Source organism: Poecilia mexicana, unplaced genomic scaffold (genome assembly GCF_051168715.1).
Source record: "Poecilia mexicana isolate PSO_F unplaced genomic scaffold, ASM5116871v1 scaffold_8, whole genome shotgun sequence".
In the NCBI taxonomy this organism is placed as follows: domain Eukaryota; kingdom Metazoa; phylum Chordata; class Actinopteri; order Cyprinodontiformes; family Poeciliidae; genus Poecilia; species Poecilia mexicana.
Window position 1 is genome coordinate 4,670,945 of NW_028263377.1, and position 21,346 is coordinate 4,692,290.

At 38.0% G+C, this 21,346-nt stretch overlaps 2 protein-coding genes across 3 annotated transcripts in view; both read left to right on the top strand.

The window, feature by feature from the left end:
• LOC148157901 (carnitine O-palmitoyltransferase 1, liver isoform-like) lies at nucleotides 1-12,526 on the top strand. The gene is made up of 7 exons (XM_088008068.1): nucleotides 1-72; nucleotides 5,652-5,794; nucleotides 8,061-8,200; nucleotides 10,141-10,318; nucleotides 10,477-10,578; nucleotides 11,003-11,140; nucleotides 12,306-12,526. The coding sequence occupies exons 2-7, from the start codon at nucleotides 5,654-5,656 to the stop codon at nucleotides 12,441-12,443; spliced, it is 837 nt and encodes a 278-aa protein (XP_087864194.1). The 5' UTR covers nucleotides 1-72; nucleotides 5,652-5,653; the 3' UTR covers nucleotides 12,444-12,526.
• Nucleotides 12,306-21,346, top strand: part of LOC106932734 (carnitine O-palmitoyltransferase 1, liver isoform-like) — a 19,481-nt gene continuing 10,440 nt past the window's right edge. Inside the window, exons 1-9 of one of the 2 annotated variants that reach the window (XM_015011577.2) lie at nucleotides 12,306-12,383; nucleotides 15,394-15,501; nucleotides 16,376-16,463; nucleotides 16,553-16,748; nucleotides 17,584-17,772; nucleotides 18,929-19,034; nucleotides 19,313-19,429; nucleotides 20,552-20,716; nucleotides 21,051-21,179. In XM_015011577.2, coding sequence (XP_014867063.2) covers nucleotides 15,460-15,501; nucleotides 16,376-16,463; nucleotides 16,553-16,748; nucleotides 17,584-17,772; nucleotides 18,929-19,034; nucleotides 19,313-19,429; nucleotides 20,552-20,716; nucleotides 21,051-21,179 — 1,032 coding nt within the window. In that variant the 5' untranslated portion in view covers nucleotides 12,306-12,383; nucleotides 15,394-15,459. Of the gene's footprint in view, nucleotides 12,384-15,393; nucleotides 15,502-16,375; nucleotides 16,464-16,552; nucleotides 16,749-17,583; nucleotides 17,773-18,928; nucleotides 19,035-19,312; nucleotides 19,430-20,551; nucleotides 20,717-21,050; nucleotides 21,180-21,346 lie in introns of those variants that run through there. The other variant, XM_088008058.1, reaches the window with a different exon arrangement.

Sequence of the window (21,346 nt, forward strand, 5' to 3'; positions counted from 1 at the left end):
GGGAGGGGCGCCAGCAGACGTTTTCTACATCTGTTTCCATCGTTCAAGATCCTTTGAAAAAAGACGGAGCAGGTAATTTTATCTTTATTTTGTCTTCTCTCGTCGAAACCACTAGTGGGGTTTTTTTTTATACCTATTTGTGTATTTACAGGCCTTTTTCCTTTTCGTTTTTGTCAGTTGTGCGTCGCTCCGCGAGCGATTGGTGTTGGGTGGTTCTGTGAGTGTAGTGTAGCACTTTTACGATGTTATTACTAGATTGTATTACCGCGACAGACAGAGGTTCTGACTTTGCTATCGGAGAGCAAGATACTCCCTGCATTGTTTTTGTTTTAATTACATGGAAGCTCGCCTGTGTCCTTGTGGGAGATGTTGGTATGTCTGTCCACCCACAAATGATGTCAGTTGACAATGGAGATATCTGTCTTCTGGTGAAAGACTCAAAGTACGCGCGTGGCTTCGAAAAATAAACGGTCTCTTTGTATCGCTGTTGCTCCTGAAGGGAAGTATTGAAGGTATGCAAGTGCCGTTTGAGGCAGTTTGTTGGCCGTTTCGTCAAGTTTAAATGTAAAGACAAATGACTTCTATATTTAAGAGGAAGGGGAAGGGGGCTTAACTACAAACGCGCACAATAACTTTAGAGCATGGCAACGAGTGACAGAATGACAGAGTGAATTATTTAAGTGCCTTTTGGATACTAATAAAGCCACTTTACGCTTTTTCATGGCACAGCTTAAATATATCCTCTATTAATTTGTTAGCATTACAAAGTAGCGACGCTCACAAGCACGTGAGTTCCCTCCCATCACTCTTGTATGGAAGGCGCTGAGCTAGCCGTACCCTCTTTTTTGCTCGAGCCTGTTAAACTGGTTTGGCGTCATAGCTTTAACAATAACTCTCATGGCTGACTGATTTGGAGCCTAGGGGTAATTAATGTTTAGCTAACTTACTCTAGAATGTGTCGGTGCAATTAGTTACTTTTTTCCATTTTCATTCTGCTACTCAAATAATTTATGTAGATTAGTGTATTTTTCCAGAACAATTACATTTTCTTTTAAACACAATGAAAATAAAAAAGGGGGAGAGGGGAGAGCACACTGAACAAACAAAATTGAACTGTTACATATCATGACTTTCTAAACTACAAACTTTGGGTTTTTAAGTGTGTTTCCCAACCCTGGTCCTCTAGGCACACTACCCTGCATGTTTTAGGTCTTTCCTTGCATCAGCACAGGCGATTTCAATTAGCAGGTTTTTGCTGAACTGCAATCAGCTGAACCAGGTGCATTAAAGCAGGGAAATTACTATAACATGCAGGGCAGTGTGCCTTGAGGACCAGGGTTGGGAAACACTGTGGTAGACAAACCTAAAATGGAAGCAAAATTATATGATGTTTACAAACAAATTCACAAATGAATATCTGAAATGAGTATTAGGCTTTGTTTACTCCAATCTCAGAAATTAAATCTAGTCTAAAAAAAAATCGCCTTCAAAAGTCACCTAGTATTAGTACTGGTAAATAGACTCTGCCTCTGAGTCGTTTCCACACTGCTGTGTGAATTCCTCCTAGGTTTGTTAGAAAGCAAAGTGGACGAACTGTCAGGAATGAGGGTGTTTGGTGTCGACAGGAACCACGAGGCCTTCTTCGTCTTGTCATAGTTAGACTTTTACTTTTCATCACAGTTAAGATATACAGGTCAGATCTCACCGTACAAACTCACACAGAGCGTAGAGGATACTCAGACCAGGAAACCCAGACGAGACTGCCGCAACAAACCTGGTGCGTCAAAACTAAATAGCTAACCAAACAGGTGAATCAAATTACTAATTAGTGGACAAAGGAAAAACTGATAATACTCAAAAGTAGACACTAGAAATCTCGAAATCAACTCAAACTAAACGGAGAACACAGAAAAATCCACACAAAAAACCCAACATATGACACGAACAGGATTAAGAAGACTTGACAAAGCAAAGCACAACTACGAAAGCAAACATAATCAACTAACTCAAGGAGACCAATAATCAAAAAACTTAAAGCGTATTAGCAGAAATGACTAAAAAATGTTTAATTTCTGCCATATGACATGTAGGAGACACAGGTATGGTCTGATAAATGCAAAATACAACCATTTGTTCTAAGCTTGTCAGATTTTTATTTTGAAAATTGTAGTTTGCAACATGATAGAAGTTGACAAATTTCAATGAGTGGGGATACTTTTGCAATATTTCATGTTCAATTTCTTTTGGAAAAACCTTGTATTAGACCAGGGGTCCCCAAACTTTTTCCTGTGAGTGCCACATAACTTTTCCCTTCTCTGGTGGGGGGCCGGACATTGTTGACGGAGGGGGGGGTGCGTTTCTCACAATTTATTTTCACAATTAACAAATACTTACGAACAAATCTTGTCTGAAACACAACAAATAAAGACAATAATCAGCTACTCTGGTGTTGAGTTCCACCATCCTTAATCTATTTTTTTCTTTTAGCATCACAAAAGCAACATAACAAAAATATCCACCAGCGGGTGCTCTAGTGGGGTTTTCAAAACCTTGCTGGTCCAGCTTAACTAAACAAAAGGCAGCACAATTATGTTTAAGTGTGTTTAAAGTTCTAATTTCAAAATTGGTACAAATATACTTTTAGTATACTTCAGATATATTTTAGGTTGTACACTTAATACTTAGTTTACTTAAAATGTACTTTCAGAAATGTAAGTATGTTTGAAATATACTTAAAGTATACTTTTTTCACCTGGGGCGAGCCTCGATATAGCCAAACTGGCATTGTTTTTATGCCATATTAGATTCGTCGTGTTGATGGATTTTTACGTGCTTCAGCCCCGACACCGAGGTAATTTTCCACCACAAAACGCAAACTTCTCCATTCACTCAGTGCGTTATAGTTCCACACGACATCGCTTAGGATTTGTTGCTGGGCGCGGGGGGGGGACTGCGTTTCTCCATTGATTTTTACCCAGAAAGCACATGGGCAAAACCCATGAGTGAAACGGTGACGGGGACTGACTAGTATATATTCCATTGAGGGAAATAACATATTAATTTCTCATATGTTAACATAAAGGCTCGTTTTGAAGTATAAGCTGCTACTTACCGGCATCGCTTCGAAGAATTCAATCTGGAATGCGGCGTTCATAACAGACACGTGTGTTCATCTGCTCTACTGCTAGCAAACAACCCTACTGATTAAATAACATAAAAGTCAAGCAGTTCCCTAAAAGTCCAACAGATGGCAGCAATGCGCCATACAAAGCACCCACAGTTTACAGGACACATTTCCTGCTAAAGAGCCCCCTGCTGGTTGAGTAAAAATCCACATATAAACCGGAAAATACAATAAATGAAAAACAATCTGAATCCTCTCTGGTATTGTTCAGGGGGCCGGACCAAATGTGGAGGCGGGCCGGATCCGGCCCGCGGGCCGTAGTTTGGGGACCCCTGTATTAGACGGTGCATAAAAACTGGGGACAGATATGTTTTTTGGCTCCATAATTGGTGCACACTAGGGCTGTGTAATTTTATCAGTTATACAATATTTATCAATATTTTTCCCTCAAAAAATACATTTTTTGTTCACAAGTATCGATACATTAAATCCTACTTTGAGTTTAATGTCTAATCCATATGAATTTAATGACAGCTATCACACATGACATTTTCTACCCCCTTGCACATGTACATTAAAATTGACATGTAATGAAACAACCAGTTACAATTACTTAAATAATGAAATGAAATAGATAAATTACATTATCTAATATAAGTGAATAAGACAAAAAAAAGTTGCTTTTTGTGTATTTGGTTATGTAGAAAAAGTCTTTTCTGCATAACCAAATGTATAACAAATGTATACAATGCAAATGTATAACAAAACAGCATTCATTACATCAGTATTACACCATCAGTTCAATTAATTCAGTCCAAGTGATACATATGATGTTGTGAGCAGAATATCACGTATCATGTTGTATCATGGCATTAGTGTATCTCTAAAGCCTTTTTGCACACAAACACTACATTAAAACATTGCACCAAGTCTTCTCTAGTTTAGTTATTCTAGCCCAGAGGTGTAGAACATCCTGTCTTGTTGTGGCCTTATAACAGAAGTCACACAGATTCAAGTCTAGGATAACAGACTGGATGTTAGATAGTTACACATGACCAGAGACAATAGGGACAATTATAGTTGTGCTTACAACAGAGGGGTTATGTATTGGTGTTAGCACTAGCATGCTAACTAACAGCAGTGGCTTTTCACATTCTGCTACAACAAACTTCAATGTAGTTTACTGGCAATTTATGTGGTCGACCAAGAACTTATAAAATCTGCCAGACTGACCTTGTGCACTGTGCCCCTCCTGCATTCACGTACACACAGTGCAGCGACTGTGATGCGTGGGAGACGGGTGGCAATCAGTCTCATTGCTACACAGGAAGAAGGAACAGACAATTCCTTCTTTCAGGTTATCATTGAGAAGTAGTGAAGAAAAACACCTGCATCACAAATATATCTGCTTCTGTTTATTTGGAACAACGTTTAAAAAGTCAGTCATTGTGTTTGTTCCACTTCACAACCACTTTGCATTTGTGTTGGTTTATCACAGGAAATCGCCGCCCCAAAAAACCCATTACTGTTTGTGGCTGTAATGTGACAAATTGTGAAACGTTAACGCAGTCTAAAGTTTTTACATTTTGATATGATGCACAGTCAAATTAGCCCCACTACTGACCAAACACTTCAGGAATAATTTTCTAAATTTTCAGCGATTAATCATTTTTTTAAATAAACTGCATGAAATAACCAGAGTGAGCTAGCCGCAGAATACAATGTGCTGTTGGTGCTGCACATGTAAAAACAACATTCCTTCCACACTGAATAACTCGAGTGTTTTCACATTGATTTGCACACTGTGATGCCTTCTGGCTTTCAGAGAAGCTTTCTATCATGAGACTAGAACTTTTTCAGTTTATTTTCTGTGCTTTTCAGCCAGTTCCTGAAACTAGGAGCAGGCATGTATTGTATCGTTGATCATTTATTGTGATAAATTCCTTAGTATAATACAAATTCTGATTTACCCGTTGTCATGATGAATTCCTAATATTGTTTAACCCCCCACCCCACAAACTGTCTATGCTGACGGAATTCTTAGTCTTACTATTTTCTCCGAAACGTATTTATCAATTAATTTGACAATATGACTAAATGTAATTACTCTGAGCAGTCTAGTGATACAAATTACACTTCTTTTTGTGACCTAAAGAGGTGTATTACAAATGGAAATGTTTCTCAAGAGCAATACTTGTCTTTGTGATGCCTTGGTTGCTGTGTCACGCTGCAACTACCATACAATTACCAAAAGAAAGGCAATAAATACTTCTTATCGTCACTTGTATCGTTATCACGATATTACCAGAAAATATTGTGATAAAACTTGAAATCTATATCTATATGATAATTGCTGAGAAGGTGATACAAAGGGTACCTAATCATTTTTAGGTGTAGAACCATGAAAAATTATAATCATCCTAGCAACATTTGCTAAGAAATCATTTTATTAAATGGATTAAGTGTTTACAGTCATATTTTGTATTAGAAGAGGTTCATATCACATTTATCTCCTTTCATGTGACAGCAATGGCGGAGGCTCATCAGGCGGTAGCGTTCCAGTTCACCATCACACCAGAAGGCATCGACCTGCAGCTGTCCTACCAGGCCCTGAACCAGATCTACCTGTCGGGGGTCCGGTCCTGGAAGAAGCGAGTCAGCCGCATGAAGGTCAGCATGGAGAGGGGATGGAGTTCATCTGTCACATCAGCTTCATTATGCCTCACATCGTTGTCCACATCATTCTTGTGAACCAAAATTCCTCCTGAATGCCTTTCATTAAATGTCTTTCAGTTTGGCATCAATGCCCCATTGGATAACTGGATGAACTAATTTTCCAGTTATCCAAGATGTTTGTTCACACATATATAAAAAAAGCAACACATTGTTCTTCATTTAAGGCAACATATCTGAAACACATGCCAGTGTTACAGCATATTAAGGTTTTAACGCTATACCATCAACACTATAAGCTACAATTTTTTCTCATGGTGTTGCTATGGTTTAAATTCATTTTAAAAGAATTGAAAGAAGCTGAAAACCCCTTTGTAGTGATGATGTTTTGACAAACCTTGACTGTATATTTAGTTGAACCCACCAGTGGACATGCTTTGGATAGAGTTTACTGTGTTCTTTGCTAAACTCATGCTGAGAACATTAGTTTGAGGTTGTCTTTGTTCTGAACATCAGCCACTGTCCCCTTTTTGCTCTTCAATGAGAGAGAAATGACAGACAGACCCGCCTTCCAGGTCACATACGCACATGCCCAGTTAACAATTGTCATCCTACTGTTGCCAAATTAAAGACTTTGTCGTTGTATTTAATGACTTTTCATACTAAAAAATCTTTAAAAGGCTTTTTCAGCCCAAAATCCTCAATCAGAACACATCAAATTGTCTCTAAAATTTTTTCACTTGCAGTTTTACTACATTGTTTTCCAACTATACATCCTGAAGTAGATCAAAGTGTTCGATTACTGTCTTTCCTTTTACAAAAGTCTTGACTTGCTTGCATAATGTTGAGTTAAAGTAATATATTACTTTAGATAAAACTTCAAACAGCTTTATTATGTTTCTGAGAGTTTAGAGCAACACAAGCCCTTTAACATGATGATGATACACAGAAAATATTGCGCGCTACTATCTTGGCGACTGGATTTACAAATATCTATATCAATTAGAAACTGACAGAGACAATACAAACCTGTGTAACTTATTGTCAGTCTGAACTCCATTAAGTTTTCATACCTCAGTAGGTAGAAATTCTCTTTTTGCTAAGACGTAATCGCAACTTGCTACTACATGTGTGGGTGTGTCAAGTGTTGCGATGGTATGGTGAAATGTCGTTTATGACCAGGAAGAAAAAGAATCCAGAGGCTTCTAATAAATGGTGTCAGATTACAGTTATAATTATATACAAGCCACAAAAAGCAGGTGTTATGTACTTTGTTATGCAATAAATTTATTCTGACTAGTCTGTTGGAAAGCTGTTTTATAAGGTTCAATGGGTTTAGCTGCACTATAGTATATAATCCATCGTTCAATGAAAACATGAATATCTCTTCAAGTGCCACCACACACACACACACACACACGCACACACACACACGCACGCACGCACACACACACACACAAACACACACACACACACACACCCCAGTTCAGGGTGTGGACTCGCCCAGAGAGTTGTATATGTTTGTTTTCTTCCTGCTACAATACCTTTTAAATGACACTCCTTTAACTCCTCCACATTTTGTCACATCACACTCACAAACTTCCAGGAGTTTTAATAGGATTTTATGTAATAAACAGACCCAAACAGTGCAGTAAAAGAAAATGTTTTGGAGTTTTCTACATTTTCTTTTCACAAATTAAAATCTAAATAGTGTAGCATGTAATTCTTTTCAGCCTCCCTGAGTCGATTAAAACCATCTTTTGTTTCAGTTACAGCTGAAAGTCTTGTGGGCTAATGATTCTAACATTTTTGCCTGTCTAAAAATGTTTCTCCATTTTCTATCTGCAAAATAGCTCAGGTTCAGTCAGTTCTAAAGCATCAGTGAAAAACAAGAAACAAATGATTCATTTCTGATTATATTTTACTTTGGAAAGTTGAGTGAAATCACTTGGATTTACTCATCTGTGAACTGATCTAAAAAAAGAATGAGAAATATGAATTAGGCGAGTCAGTAAAAAATGAATTATTTTTGTTTATCACCCTACTTTTTATTTATCGTAAAAAAATAGTATTTCATAAAAAAATACTTGAAGATGGTTTACATATTACATTAACACTAAAAGCCATCAATCTGGAGGAAATCAAGTTTCCCAACAATCAATTTTAAATTAAGAAACTAATATTCATGTGCATTTGGTCAAAAAGCAAAGAAAAATACTGATTTTAAAATCATACCTTGTTTTTTCTTCTTCTGCCGTTACAGAACAGAGTGATAAAGGGAGTGTATCCTGCTAGCCCATCGTCGTGGCTCTTTGTTGCCATAGGGATCCTGGCTACCATGTATATGCAGTCTGATCCCAGCATGGGGCTCATCGCAAAGATACAGCAGCATCTTCCTCTGAGGTAAACAGAACCGGGATGAGTTGTTTTTAAAAACCACCAACGAAGACATCAGAGAAAGGAAACAATATTAAGTGTTGAAAAATATACTAGATTATTTAAAAAAAAGTACTTGTGTTTTACATTTACAATCACATTTTAAGACAGAGATAAGTACGTTAAATACAAACCTTTTTTTTAAATGTTCTTATTTATTCAGGTAGGTATTTATTCAAACCTACCTGATCCTGTGTGAAAATATATTCAGTCTTTGTTTTAAATTTTTAAATGTGTTTGTTCTGAAACAAACCAAAACAGAATCCATTTGGAAGGAAGCAGCTACTTTTCCACTTTTTTTTTTGCAAGTCACAATACGTTTCAAGACTTTCTGATTAAGTCCAGAGTCAAGTCTAAGTCCATTTTGCTTTTTTTTTATTTTTAACAATATTTTTGACCACCTATTAGAGGTGTGCCGATCGATCGGTCACCGATCATAATCAGGCCGATTTCCGTGAAAAAGTGCATGATCGGTGATCGGCGATCATTGGCTCTTGTTGCCGATACCGATCACCTGCTTCTCATTTCACAGCCTGCCTGTGCAGCTGGTCTCCTCTTTCCTTCACTCTGCGCAAATGCGCAGCAACAAATCCTAAGCGATGTGGAACTATAACGCACTGAGTGAATGGGGAAGTTTGGGTGTTGCGGCGGAAAATTAAAGCACGTCAAAATGCATCAACACAACGAATCTAATATGACATAAAAACAATGACATACTTGACGGAGATTGGCTACATCGAGGCTCACTGCAGTAAAAAAGACATACGGAGGATCAGATAGCAGGTAAAGCAGCGCACAGCTACAAACACTCACCCGGATTAGCATGACGGTCAGAAAGCTAAACAAATAACCTGGAAAATTATTTAAGTCTTCGAGCTGCGATGTAAGACGCTGGTTCTGCTCTCGCTGTTGAACCGCTGCTACGCTACAGGTAGTAATATTTGACAGATGGCGCGCCGCTTCTGCTCCACCTGGTGGTGACTCTCACACCGAACCTGCTTAAAGCTGCAGCATCTAACCTAAAAAAAAAAAAATTTTACATACGTATTAAAACTTTCGCTGTCCTAACATGAGACAGATAATCTCTGAAAAAATAATCGATCTCCTCCCTGATCTGCATAATTACTCCGCTCAGTCAGAAACAGCCACTCAGAGCTAGCAGTAATCAGCTAGCCGCCATGCTATCAGGAAGTTTTCATTCAGTAAATCTGGATTGTTTATTGTAATGGAACCTGTTTTTGCCTTTGAATGTTAAGTTTTATACTTGAACTTCTTGGCAATGTTGAGAGGCTTTATTTTGGCTCTTTGCATTATTTAGCCTCTTCAGAGCCTTCATATGTTATCAGTCTGTTAAAGATCGTATATCAATAGCAGTACAATTTGCACAATGCCTGTTTTGTTTAGTTTTCTTCTTGGAAAAAGTTATAAAAAACAAGTTTTTGTCTAAATTAAGGTGAATTCATGGTTCCTTTTTCCACATAATGTTAACGGTAGGGTTTATGATAAAAAATAAATATATAATAATTATGTGATCGGTATCGGTGATCGGTATCGGTGATCGGCCCTCATGGGTGATCGGTATCGGTATCGGCAGGAAAAAACCTGATCGGCACATCTCTACCACCTATGTAATTTAGTCACAGAATAATAATTAATAATTTCTGGAATTTTAATATTTTTCCATGCATGTTTATTTTAACAACATATGATTCTAGAACATTGAAAGTCGATTGCTTCTTTTTACCAGTAGATGGAGCTATTGCTCTATCCTAGTCTTAGTTCTCCACAGACGCATTCTACCTGTAGATAAATATGTTTTCCCATTTTATTCGTCAGAATTAATTGAAGCTCGTGTTAATATTTGTAGTTCCCTTTGTGATGACGTTTGTTCCTGTCTTTCTGTGCAGTCTGCATGTTTCTCTGAGCAGTCAGGGTCAAACCATGGTGTCAGCTCTGGTCTTCAGCACCCTGCTGTGGCTCTCCCTCATCCTCGCCCTGCGCTTCTGCCTCAAACTGCTGCTCTCCTACCACTACTGGATGTTCGAGCAGCATGGGAGAGTCTCCAACACCACCAAAGTCTGGGTGGTAAGAACCAGGCTGTTTTCTGTGCATACCAGTGATTGTTATTTATTACTAAATCTGAGTGCATTTTCATTTAAAATCTGTTTTAAAAAACTGTTATCATTTGTTAACTTTCTGAAAGTGACACAAAGGTTGTTGTTGTTTTTTTTTGTTCTTCTCAGACTCTGATGAGGTTATTTTCAAGAAAGAAGCCTTTGCTGTACAGCTATCAAACCTCCCTCCCTCATCTCCCCGTTCCTGGCATACAAGACACTCTGAGCAGGGTAATTCTTCTTCATCTGTTCTGTCTTCTTCTCTGATTAGTGCTCTCCTCTCAGTTTCTGCGAACAGCCATGTCTGTGTAAGTTTTGCATTTGTTACATTCTTCCCACTGTTGAGTCTTCATCAAGCTGCTTGTTTCCTACTGTTCTCTGACAAACCTTCACAGAACATCTGAATCACATTATATTTACATATTAGGTAACTTCTGAAGGAAATCCACGCTTTCTATATGTTTGAATTTTTTAAAATTTAGAAAAAAGTCTCATCACTTTCCTTTCACTTTTTGTTTCTGTACAACTAAAATTCTCAAGAAATACATTGAAACAGTTAAAAACTTGAAAAGGTTTAAGGGATAGATATATGTATAATAAAACAGCTGGATTGCTCGTCCTTGCTTCCCTATTGTCACTCCCCTTTTGTCTCTAGTATCTAGAGTCAGTGCGCCCTCTGCTGACGGATTCAGAGTTTCAGCAAATGACTAAGTTGGCCAATGAGTTTGAGTCGACCCTTGGACACCGACTGCAGCGCTACCTAAAACTCAAAGCTCTGTGGGCCACCAACTATGTAAGTAGATTCCATCACTGATTAAATATGAAAAATAAAGCTTAATGAACTTGTTTCATTTGCTGGCCGTTTCTCGCTCAGTTTTTTTCTATGTGTGACAGTTTGAGACATTTCTCACAATTAGGGTTGCCACCTTTAAGAAATCACAATAAGGGACGCCCACCATGGCGCGTCGTCCTACTCATGGGGCGGGACATCCGCTGCAGTGATAGACATTATTTTATGGCAGTGTTTTTTGTCTTTAAAAAGTAATCCATAGAGCAATCGTTCATGCATAGAGGTCGGTTAGAGTACCCTAAAACTGTACTCCAATCAGAGTAGTATATTTTAAATGTGTTGAATTAAGCAAGTGTAAAAAGTATTTGGTAAACCACTGAGTAACTGATCATAACACATGATTTAATATTCAAAATGTGTCCTCAGACAACTAAAAGTATAAAAGTTATGTGAACATTCTGATATTTTACAGAGTATTACCAAAATATTTATATAAACAAGAAGTTAGGTTTGGAGGCTGTTCTAGACCAGATTTACCACAGGGACCAGGTTAGTCAGTGTTTTTCATGGCAACACTTGAAAAAGAATGAAAAAAAACGAAAAAAAACAACAACAGAGCAATATTTCATCATTTGATGTAATAAGTGAGCCAAAGACCCACTTGCGTCTTCAGAGATTCAGGTTGCAGATCCCTGGCAGATGGAAGGTGTGATCCAATCTTCATACAGCAGATAAAAGTGCAGCACTATAATTTTTAATTCATTGTTAAAGTAAAATTGTGAAGGTTAAAAAAAAATCCAATCGGTCGGTTTTGCGCTGATTCTGGCCAGTGTTTTCCAGCAGGCATTCAAAGTTTTAGTTTTCATCTCCTGAATGGCCAATCTGTATTACTTATATTTAAATACCGCAACATTATTGACACACAGGTAGAGAAGGAGCTCGGAGACTGTTTAGCTAATCAGGACGCAGAACACAATGCACTGTGAAAAAAAACTGCACAAAAAAAAAATTCCACGAAGCAGCGAGACCACGAAAGGTGAACCGCGTTATAGCGAGGGATCACTGTGGTTGGTTAAGATAAACAAAGAGCTTGATTGGTTTATTTTGTTCTGTTCTGTGGGAACTGGAAAGAAGTAGTAAATTAGCAGCTGTTCTGTTTGGGTTTCAGGTGAGCGACTGGTGGGAGGAATACGTCTACTTGAGGAGCCGAGGGCCAATAATGGTTAACAGTAATTACTACGGCATGGTAAGCAACTCATCCATCATTCTGTCTCTATTTCCACTTAAAGCTGTTGCATTTTGCTAGGTATGTTTATAATACCAGTATATCACCAGCACATTTCCAAAGAGATGTCATTTCTAATTTGAGAGGATAAAAAAAAAGAAAAAGCTGAAGTCAGAACTAAAGAAATGGAACGTTATGTTTCTGTTTATGGAACAATCTGTCTAAAGAAAACCGAGATCAATTTTTACTTTTACAAAAATAATCTTTTATATATTGTCAAGGTGGGATGAAGTATATTGATGGAATGGAGTGTTGTATCCAGGGGTGAAACTAGGCGGGTACGGTCGGGTACCCCCGCTTGCAGTACCTGCAAGAGAGGAGCAGCTGTCTGCTGTAAAGAGTCAATGGGTTCATTGTGCAGCTGTGCGTGCACCACTAATCAGCCGTGACTGATTAGTTTTTCAAGAACAATCTAGAGCATAACTTAATCAGTTAATAAATAGGTTTCCCACCCCTCCATTTCATATTGTTTCTAGTAAAGCATGAACAACTGTTCATGCTTTACTAGAGCAGGGGGGCAATATGTCGATTGCGGAAGGTTTTGAGTCGATCAAAACCTTTAGGTGACATTAGGTGACAAACTGAACGCCGCCTGGACGCTGAGACCAGCACGTCCTCCTCTGACTCCTTATCAAAACGTTCGTAACTTTATTAAAGAACAACAAAAAAAGAGTCAACAAAATGTGTTCAAACTAATGACCCAACAAAAATAATAATCTCAGTAATTATTGTTTCAACAAGGTGTTGCACAATTCTGTGTGAGCAAGAGTTTAAAATTAGCTAATTAACCACGGCTGTCTTTGGGGAGCTCTTATTAATAATCGCAAAATAAATATCAAGCCTGAAAACCTAATTTCGTAATGGACTGAATGTTTTGTTTTTAAAGTAATCTGCTCAGCTTGCAGAGCGCAGGCAGTTGCCACAGCAACGGGTGTGCTTAAATGACAAAGAGAGACGGACAAAGAGGTAGGAGTGGTTTAGAGTTGATCACCTATTCGGGTTGTTTTACCTTTGTTTACCTTTGCCTTGGCACTTTAAAGGCACTGTAGTTTATGAACGTTCAATAAACGACAAAGTTGGACTAATTATCTCGTTCGTTTGTGAGTATACGTCATTCACAACAAACATCAAACACGGTAAATATGTTTCATTAAGTATTTAACAAACAAATGGCTTCTACTGCGATAATTATCTGAAATTAAATTAAAATTTAGAAAAGAATAGTTTGGTGCTCTCTGGCATCTTGCTTTAAGCTCAGAGTCTGAGAGGCTTTTCCTTTATCAGACTATTTTTTAAATTTTTTTGCCTCTTATTTAGTGAAAATATTGATGTTGATGAGACTTTCTTCAAAGTGATAACCCTTTTCAACCTTTATAGCTCCACTGTTGAAAATGAGGCTCTAACATTCACAAATGACATTGAAATAAAGTCCAGTCCAACATCTGGTTTGAGGTGATTCCTCTGGAACCTGTTGGAGGAAAAACATCCCAACTTCAGAAGATGTGCTTTTAACTTATCAGTTCTCTGTGGTTCCTATCAGTATGAGAGTCAGGGTGAGGAGACGCAGTGGAAGCTGCAGGATCTTCAGAACAAACAAGTCGTGATGCTGGGCTACTGGTTATCCCTCTGTCTGGACACAGAACCAATAGAACCAGTTTAAAAGCTAAAATGAACGGTTATATGCCAGACATGGAAAACTGGGATGCACTCCATGCCATGATGTTCAGAATTTAGCTCTCATGGCATCTCAAGGTGTCAACATTGCAGCCAGTGGGCTGAAGGAAATACAGCTTTATGTTGTAGCAATTCAAGAGCTACCAGCTTTTATCGCTTCAGAAAAAAGTCCATATATATATCAGTGGCATGCGGTCAGGGGAGGCAGGTGAGGCATTATTATTTTTCCTGTCGTCATGGAAAAATAATAAAATTATTTATAAAGATATTTTCACCCTGTGGTTTGTACTATAAAGTACCTATTTTTGCATTTAATTTAACCAAATCTAATTATTTTTTTCTTCAAAATCGCTGAATTTTCGCATTTTCCCATTCAAATGCTTGGAAGCAAAGCTGGTGAGGCAGCAGTGAGCTGTGCCTCACCTGGGATTGCACAACCTCTCGCAAACTGCACCGGTTGCTATTCTATGAGAGCATGCTCCTCCTGTCTGTATGTTGCCAATAAAATGGTTAAAAACATTTAATGTATGAGCTGATTTTCCATAATTTAGCTTATGTATTTAATGTACTGTGTTTTTATTGTCACCAACTGTGTGTGTGACGTGTTTCGTGTGCTGAGGAGCGATCAAAAACGGCAGAGAACAGATTCGAGATGAGGCAGGCAGTTCTTGTGCCTCATCGCTGGGGGCGCTCATGAACCCAGACATTGTGACTCCACAACTGCAGAGTAAGAGACGGTAACAGCGAGCTAACCACGCTAATACAGAGAGCGAGAAAGACGTGGTTTTGAGTTGTACTTTAACAGTTTCTCCCACAGCACGAAATTTATAATATCTACATGTCTAAGTTTGAGATAACGGAATTATTCTGCGGCACGGCTAAGCATCACATGTTAAAGAATAGTCTTTTTGCCCTCCAGCATTTTACGCATGCTCAAACTTTCCTTAAGTAAACAATAACATGCAGGAGGTCTAGATTTGTAAATCCGATTATAATTAAGTTGGTGCCTCACCAGATATGAACCTCACCGCACGTCACTGATAGTGATATATATATATAAGATAATATATAATATTCTTTTTGTTATTTTATTTTATTTTTCCTACATTGCCTGTTTTGTTTGGCAATGTTTACTTGTATGGATGGTTGATTATGCTTAGATGCTTATACAAATCGGCAAAATACAATGCCTTTTCATTCAAAACCATTGTTCATATCCACATGTGGCATGTTTATTTTAAATTGTAAATTAATTAAATAAATCATAATCATAATCTTTCTTGCTTATTCACTGCAGGACTTCCTGTATGTGACGCCAACATCAGTTCAGGCGGCGTGAGCTGGAAACACCATCACTGCTCTCATGCTCTACCGACGCAAAGTAAACAGAGAGGAACTCACACCGGTGAGGAGCTACACACTGCTGCAGGAAGTGGCTTATATGTGGGATTTATTTACAGCTAGTAAGATTTCTTTTATGTATTCTAATTTAAGAAGGTTTATTTTAGCCCTCAAGCTGCCATGCAAAGGATAAGGTTTTGAGATCATTGTTTCTATTAGAGGTTTAGGATTTTGTCACGGCATGTGCTGTAAAACATGATTTTACTCATTTAACACATAAAAAAATATCAGTTTTTAACATCATCAGTGTAGCATTACAGGCTTTAACACACAGCCACCCTTGGTGTGTTTTTTATTTTTTGGAAACACTCATCTTAACTGTTAACTGAAAGGATGCCAACATTTCCAAATCCAGTGTTTTCTTTAACAGACAGACACTGACAGCTCAAAAGGTCAAAACAGAGTGTCTCCAGCACTGACGCCAAATTGACGTCAAACCTCAAAAAGTTAAGAACTAAAACCTCAAAAGGATGAAATAAAGGTCTAACTCTAAAATCTAAAAAATCTAACTCTGTTAGATTAAATGAACATTTATTATCTGGAAAACATACTGTTTACTTTAAATATCTTCTGATATCTTTTTTTTTTCTGAGACTTCATTTTTTTAAAACCTACTCCTACTGAAAGTAGCTAACGTTTAGTCTCCCTCTGGCAGTAACAACTTCCACAACGAAGAGTGTTGTCAGTACTCAGGTGTGGCTACAAGTGTGACAATTGGCTGCTGTCCAACAATCGAGTTTATTTCAGACTTTTAAGATAAGCGATTTTATTGTGCACTTACTCTTTTCGCGGGTTTCAGGAAACGTCACTTAAAGACTTAAAGCGAGAGAAGCATAGATTTATAAATAATAAAGGATGTTTGTGTGATTCTGTTTCAGAGTCGTGTTCCGGGCACCGTGATCCCTCTGTGTGCAGCTCAGTGTGAGCGGATGTTCAACACCACGCGAACACCAGGAGTCGAGACTGGTACGAAACTCTGCATGCTGAGCCTTCCCTTCTACAGACATACAGAGAAAAAAAAAAATCAGGAAATTAATCTTTCTTATTTCTTCCAGATGTGCTCCTGCATTGGCAGGACAGCGAGTTTGTGGCGGTGTACCACAGGGGGCGTTATTTCCGGCTGTGGGTGTACCGGGCGGGCCGGCTGCTGTCTCCCAGAGAGATCGAATACCAGATACAGAGAATCCTGGACGACTCTTCACCACCGTTTCCTGGAGAGGAGAAACTGGGAGCTCTGACAGCTGGAGACAGGTAGCCGCTATTTGTGACATCTGTCAGAGTTTTACTACAAGTTTTATTCGTCTGGGTTTAACTGACTCCACCATCAAGTTACAAACAATACACGGAATAGTTCCTTTTGTTTTTTCTTCATGTTTTGACAATGCATTTGGGAACTTTTTTTTTTAGGCCTCAGTTGCACTTCTGTGTCTGCATTGAGTTCTTGCACATAGTGCTGCAACAGACAATTATTTTATTTATCAATTATTCTGACGATTAATCGGATAAAAAATGCACATTCTGTAGCTTTTCCATTTAAGCCTTTATACAATATTAAAAATGCATTAAAAGCTGCAAATCAACACATAAATTAATTTTTAAATAAGAAAATGAACATTTTATTGCCTAATATTCAATACCAGCAGTCCTTTAGTGAACGCTTGATTAGTTCTAACAGAGAAGGAATCCTCAGCTAAAGACATCCTTCTAACATCAACATGAGAAAATCACCAGTACATCAGAACATTTGTTGACTAGTTTTGGATTAACCAATTAATAATTGAATTAATAAAAGATTTTTTTTTTTACAGAATTTGAACAGAATTGTTTTTCTTAAAGGCAAAATTTATATATTTTTTGCACTGTTTTGGCTTCATTACTGCTCTGAGCGTGTTGGTCTTTTAGCAAGTGATCTATTTTAAGTCTGTACAATCCAGTTAATTAATCGATTACTAAACTAGTAGGCAATTATTTCAATAATCAATTTCTCATGATTAATCGTTTCAACCCTACTTGTACCCTATGAGTGTGTGAACCAGGGATTTAAACAACTTCTCAGTGACTATAAGGTGTGTGTCTCCACTCCAAGGATCCCCTGGGCTCAGATGCGGCAGCAGTTCTTCAGATCGGGCCTCAATAAGAAGTCTCTGGACGCCATCGAGAAGGCGGCGTTCTTCATCACGCTGGACGACGAAGAGCAGGGCATGAAGGGAGATGACCCAGCGGGGAACCTGGATCGCTACGCCAAGTCTTTGCTCCATGGCAAATGTTACGACAGGTGAGACCCAACAGGGAAATAGCCATCGAGCCAACATTCTTTTTAAAGCATTCCCAATAACAATAACAATAATAGTGGTTCTTATTAATGAGCTTAGGTTTGTCCATATTTCTCATGAAGTGGATTCTTGAATTTCTAAGGATTTTATCAACATTCATAATAATACTTACAATATCAAGCTTGCAGCTCAACATTTTTAGGTGAATCTTACAGTTTTTCTAAATAAAATAATTTCCGTGAATGATGCCGTTTTTTTTATTGTAACTTGGTCAAGAAATCTGTAGTTTTATTGAATTTCATTGGATCATTTCTCTGCTGTCACTGGACTGCAGTGACTGGTCAAATCTAATCATCAGAAAAAATGTATTTTATCAGGTTAATCTTAAATATTTAATAAGTCGTAAAGACGTCCAGGTTAATCACGTCCCAGGCCTAGACGGAGGGCAAAGACCTGTCACTTTGAAAAAATGTTGCTAGATGTTAAATTGTCTCTGAGGTTGTGATAAATAATAATATTGTTGTTTTGAGATTGTTTTTGAGAATTATAATGGTAATGGCATAGTAATGCAAGAACATGTTCTCAAAGATCAATAAACCTTAATTTCTCACAAACATTTAACGTTGGCATTTTAAATATCCAAAACAAATAAACAAAACAACAGAAAAAACAAATAAAATGAATTATAAAGAGCTTTTTGACACCAAAGCACCAGACTGGAGACTTCAGTCATCCAGTTGTTGTTAGAAAGAGAGAAAAGAGAAAACTGACAAATCATGCAAATAGAAATTATTGATCTTGTTTTAATTTTACTAATGTAATTGATTTATTGTTTATACCGGTTCACTGTAGTTTTTTTGGGGCAGCCATGTAAAAAGTTAGCATTCTGGATGGAACTTTATTTGGTCTGCAAGATTAGATTTGATCTATATTATTCCTCCTTTGTTTATTGCATAATGCAAAAAAGAAAAAAAAACCTGCAAATCCCACAATTCCCTGCTCACAGCGTAACAGTCCGAGCCAAGCTTTCCATTCTCTTCACCTTTGCGCACCAAGTTCTTCCATTTAAGCATAGATATATTTGTCTTGGAGATAGATTCTGTGGACAAGTTGGAGTTTAGCATTTTTCTCCTGTTACTTTTTCATTTCCTCTGTTAGGTGGTTTGATAAATCCTTCTCCATCGTAATCTACAAAAACGGGAAGAGCGGCCTGAACGCAGAGCACTCCTGGGCCGATGCTCCAACAGTGGCCCATCTGTGGGAGGTACGCACGTCTGTCACAGCTTTCTGTATGGGAGCGGCTTAAGATGATTGGAGCAATGTAAAAAAAAAAAAAAAAACTCACTTCTCTTCAACATAATAAGGCAACAATAAACTACATTTATAACATTGTCATTGTGTGTTTTGTTTAGAATAAACACACCACCTGTGTGTTGGTTATGTAGGATGAAGTTTGATGCTCAGAGTCAAAACTGTTGTGTCTCCAGATTAAAGCTACTTTGCTCATCTAGACGTCACAGTTTTTGTGTTTCTCTTTCTCAGTACACTCTGGCTACAGACGCCTTCCAGCTGGGCTACACTGAAGAAGGACACTGTAAAGGAGAGGTGGATCTGTCACTGCCGCCGCCTCAGAGGCTGGTGTGGGAAATCTCTCCAGAGGTATCTGCTCTTTGTGTCAGATTTAATGTTGCAAACCACAAATGTCTATTTATTGTATTCTGATTTTATGTGGCACAGAAACACAAAGTAGCACATAGTTGTACCTTGGATATAAAACATGCAAAGTGTCATACATGTGTGCTGTTTATGCCCTCTGCATGGCTTATGGCAAACTGCAAGCAGGACTTACCACAATTCCCTAAAATAAAAATTTCAGCTTTTGACTTTAAAAAAATTTAAAATGTCTCTTCAAAAGTACAAACTTTGGTTTTATCCAGAGATAAGTAATAATGAAAAGAGAATTGGGAATGTAAAATAATCTTGATTTTCCAGGGTGTCATTTGCCAAATTTGCCAAATCATGTTAATTTCAACATGTTACTCATCAGAATATGTTGGCTTTTTTATGCCTTTCTACTTACTGATTAAAAGCAAACTAATTCAGAAATTCAAAATGGGAACATTTTATTAACTGATTTCTAAACAACTGGATTTTTGGTTTTCAGAATAATACTGCAATAGCACAAAATCTTACCAAGTATTTTTGGTCTAGTTTCTAGTGAAAATATCTTAGTCCACTTGAAATTAGACAAAACTAACTTACAAGGAACTTATAAGCAATATTTAGAAGCTTGTTTTAAATCAATAATTCATTAAATCTGGTGAAAACTTTCTAGTTCCATTTGCAGATTATTTTACTTATGGGAAAAGTGTCTCGTTATAAGTTAAATAATCTGCCAGTGGAACAAGTTCCTAATTTTATTTTAAGATACTTGGTGAGACTTTGTGTGTTTTTGCAGTGAAAATGTCGCACTTCAAGTCTGGCAGTGGATGGAATCCTGTCTAAACCTTATTGTGTCGATTTCCCACAAAATCCCTTAGTGTCATCCAAGCTTCTGCTTCTAAAGTCCAAGAAAAACTTTAAGAAAGTCCTTTAAGCTTAGCGTGCATGAAGGGAATTGAAATGTATTTACTTTGGTTTTTACAGGACATAAATACTTACACTCACATCTCTCTGCTCTCACAACTGAACATGTCAACTTCATTCCCTTTACAGTTCTGTCAGCATTGAGGACTTGATTCCATTAAGGCCCATCTTGATCATTCTCTTTCCATCTGTCAGGTCCAGACTCAGGTCTGCAGCTCCCTGGCGGTGGCCCAGGCTTTGGCTGACGATGTGGACTGCCACGTCTTCCCCTTCAGGGATTTTGGAAAGGGTCGCATCAAGAAGTGCCGGATCAGCCCTGATGCATTCATCCAGATCAGCCTGCAGCTGGCCTACTACAGGGTAACCATTAAAACCACTTTATTTGAAATTCATGTTCTGCAGCTGCATCCAGGAATTTAGCCAGTTAGTCAGATATTTCCTGAGTGCTATCCAAAATTAAAATAGAAGTGGGAGACCCAACATTAATATGCTGATCCTTCAGTAATACATGCCAACGTGTTTCCCAGAACAATAGAGACGCTGTTAAAACCAAAGCCCAACAAAAACATTCTCCTGTATTCTGGATCTGTGAGCTCAAATAAAGATAATTGAGCTAGAACACAGTTGAATATACGGATTGTGTTTCAGACTGTTTTTTTTTTTTTTTTAAACCAAACTCAACTCTTGTCTCCAGGACCGTGGTGGTTTCTGCCTGACGTACGAGGCGTCCATGACCCGTCTGTTCAGAGAGGGCCGCACGGAAACGGTGAGGTCCTGCTCCAAAGACAGCAGTGCCTTTGTCCGAGCTCTGGAGAGTGGACAAGTAAGCATTTTCACTTCTGAGAGCTTCTACGCAAACTGTTTAAGCAGTTCATATTAGTAGCTGCTGATTTATGGAAGAAGATTAGGACTGGGAAAAAAATATAGAATTCAGATTTTTTTTCCTTAGAATTCTGGCTTTTGATCTCAAAAGTTTGAAGTCAGAATTCT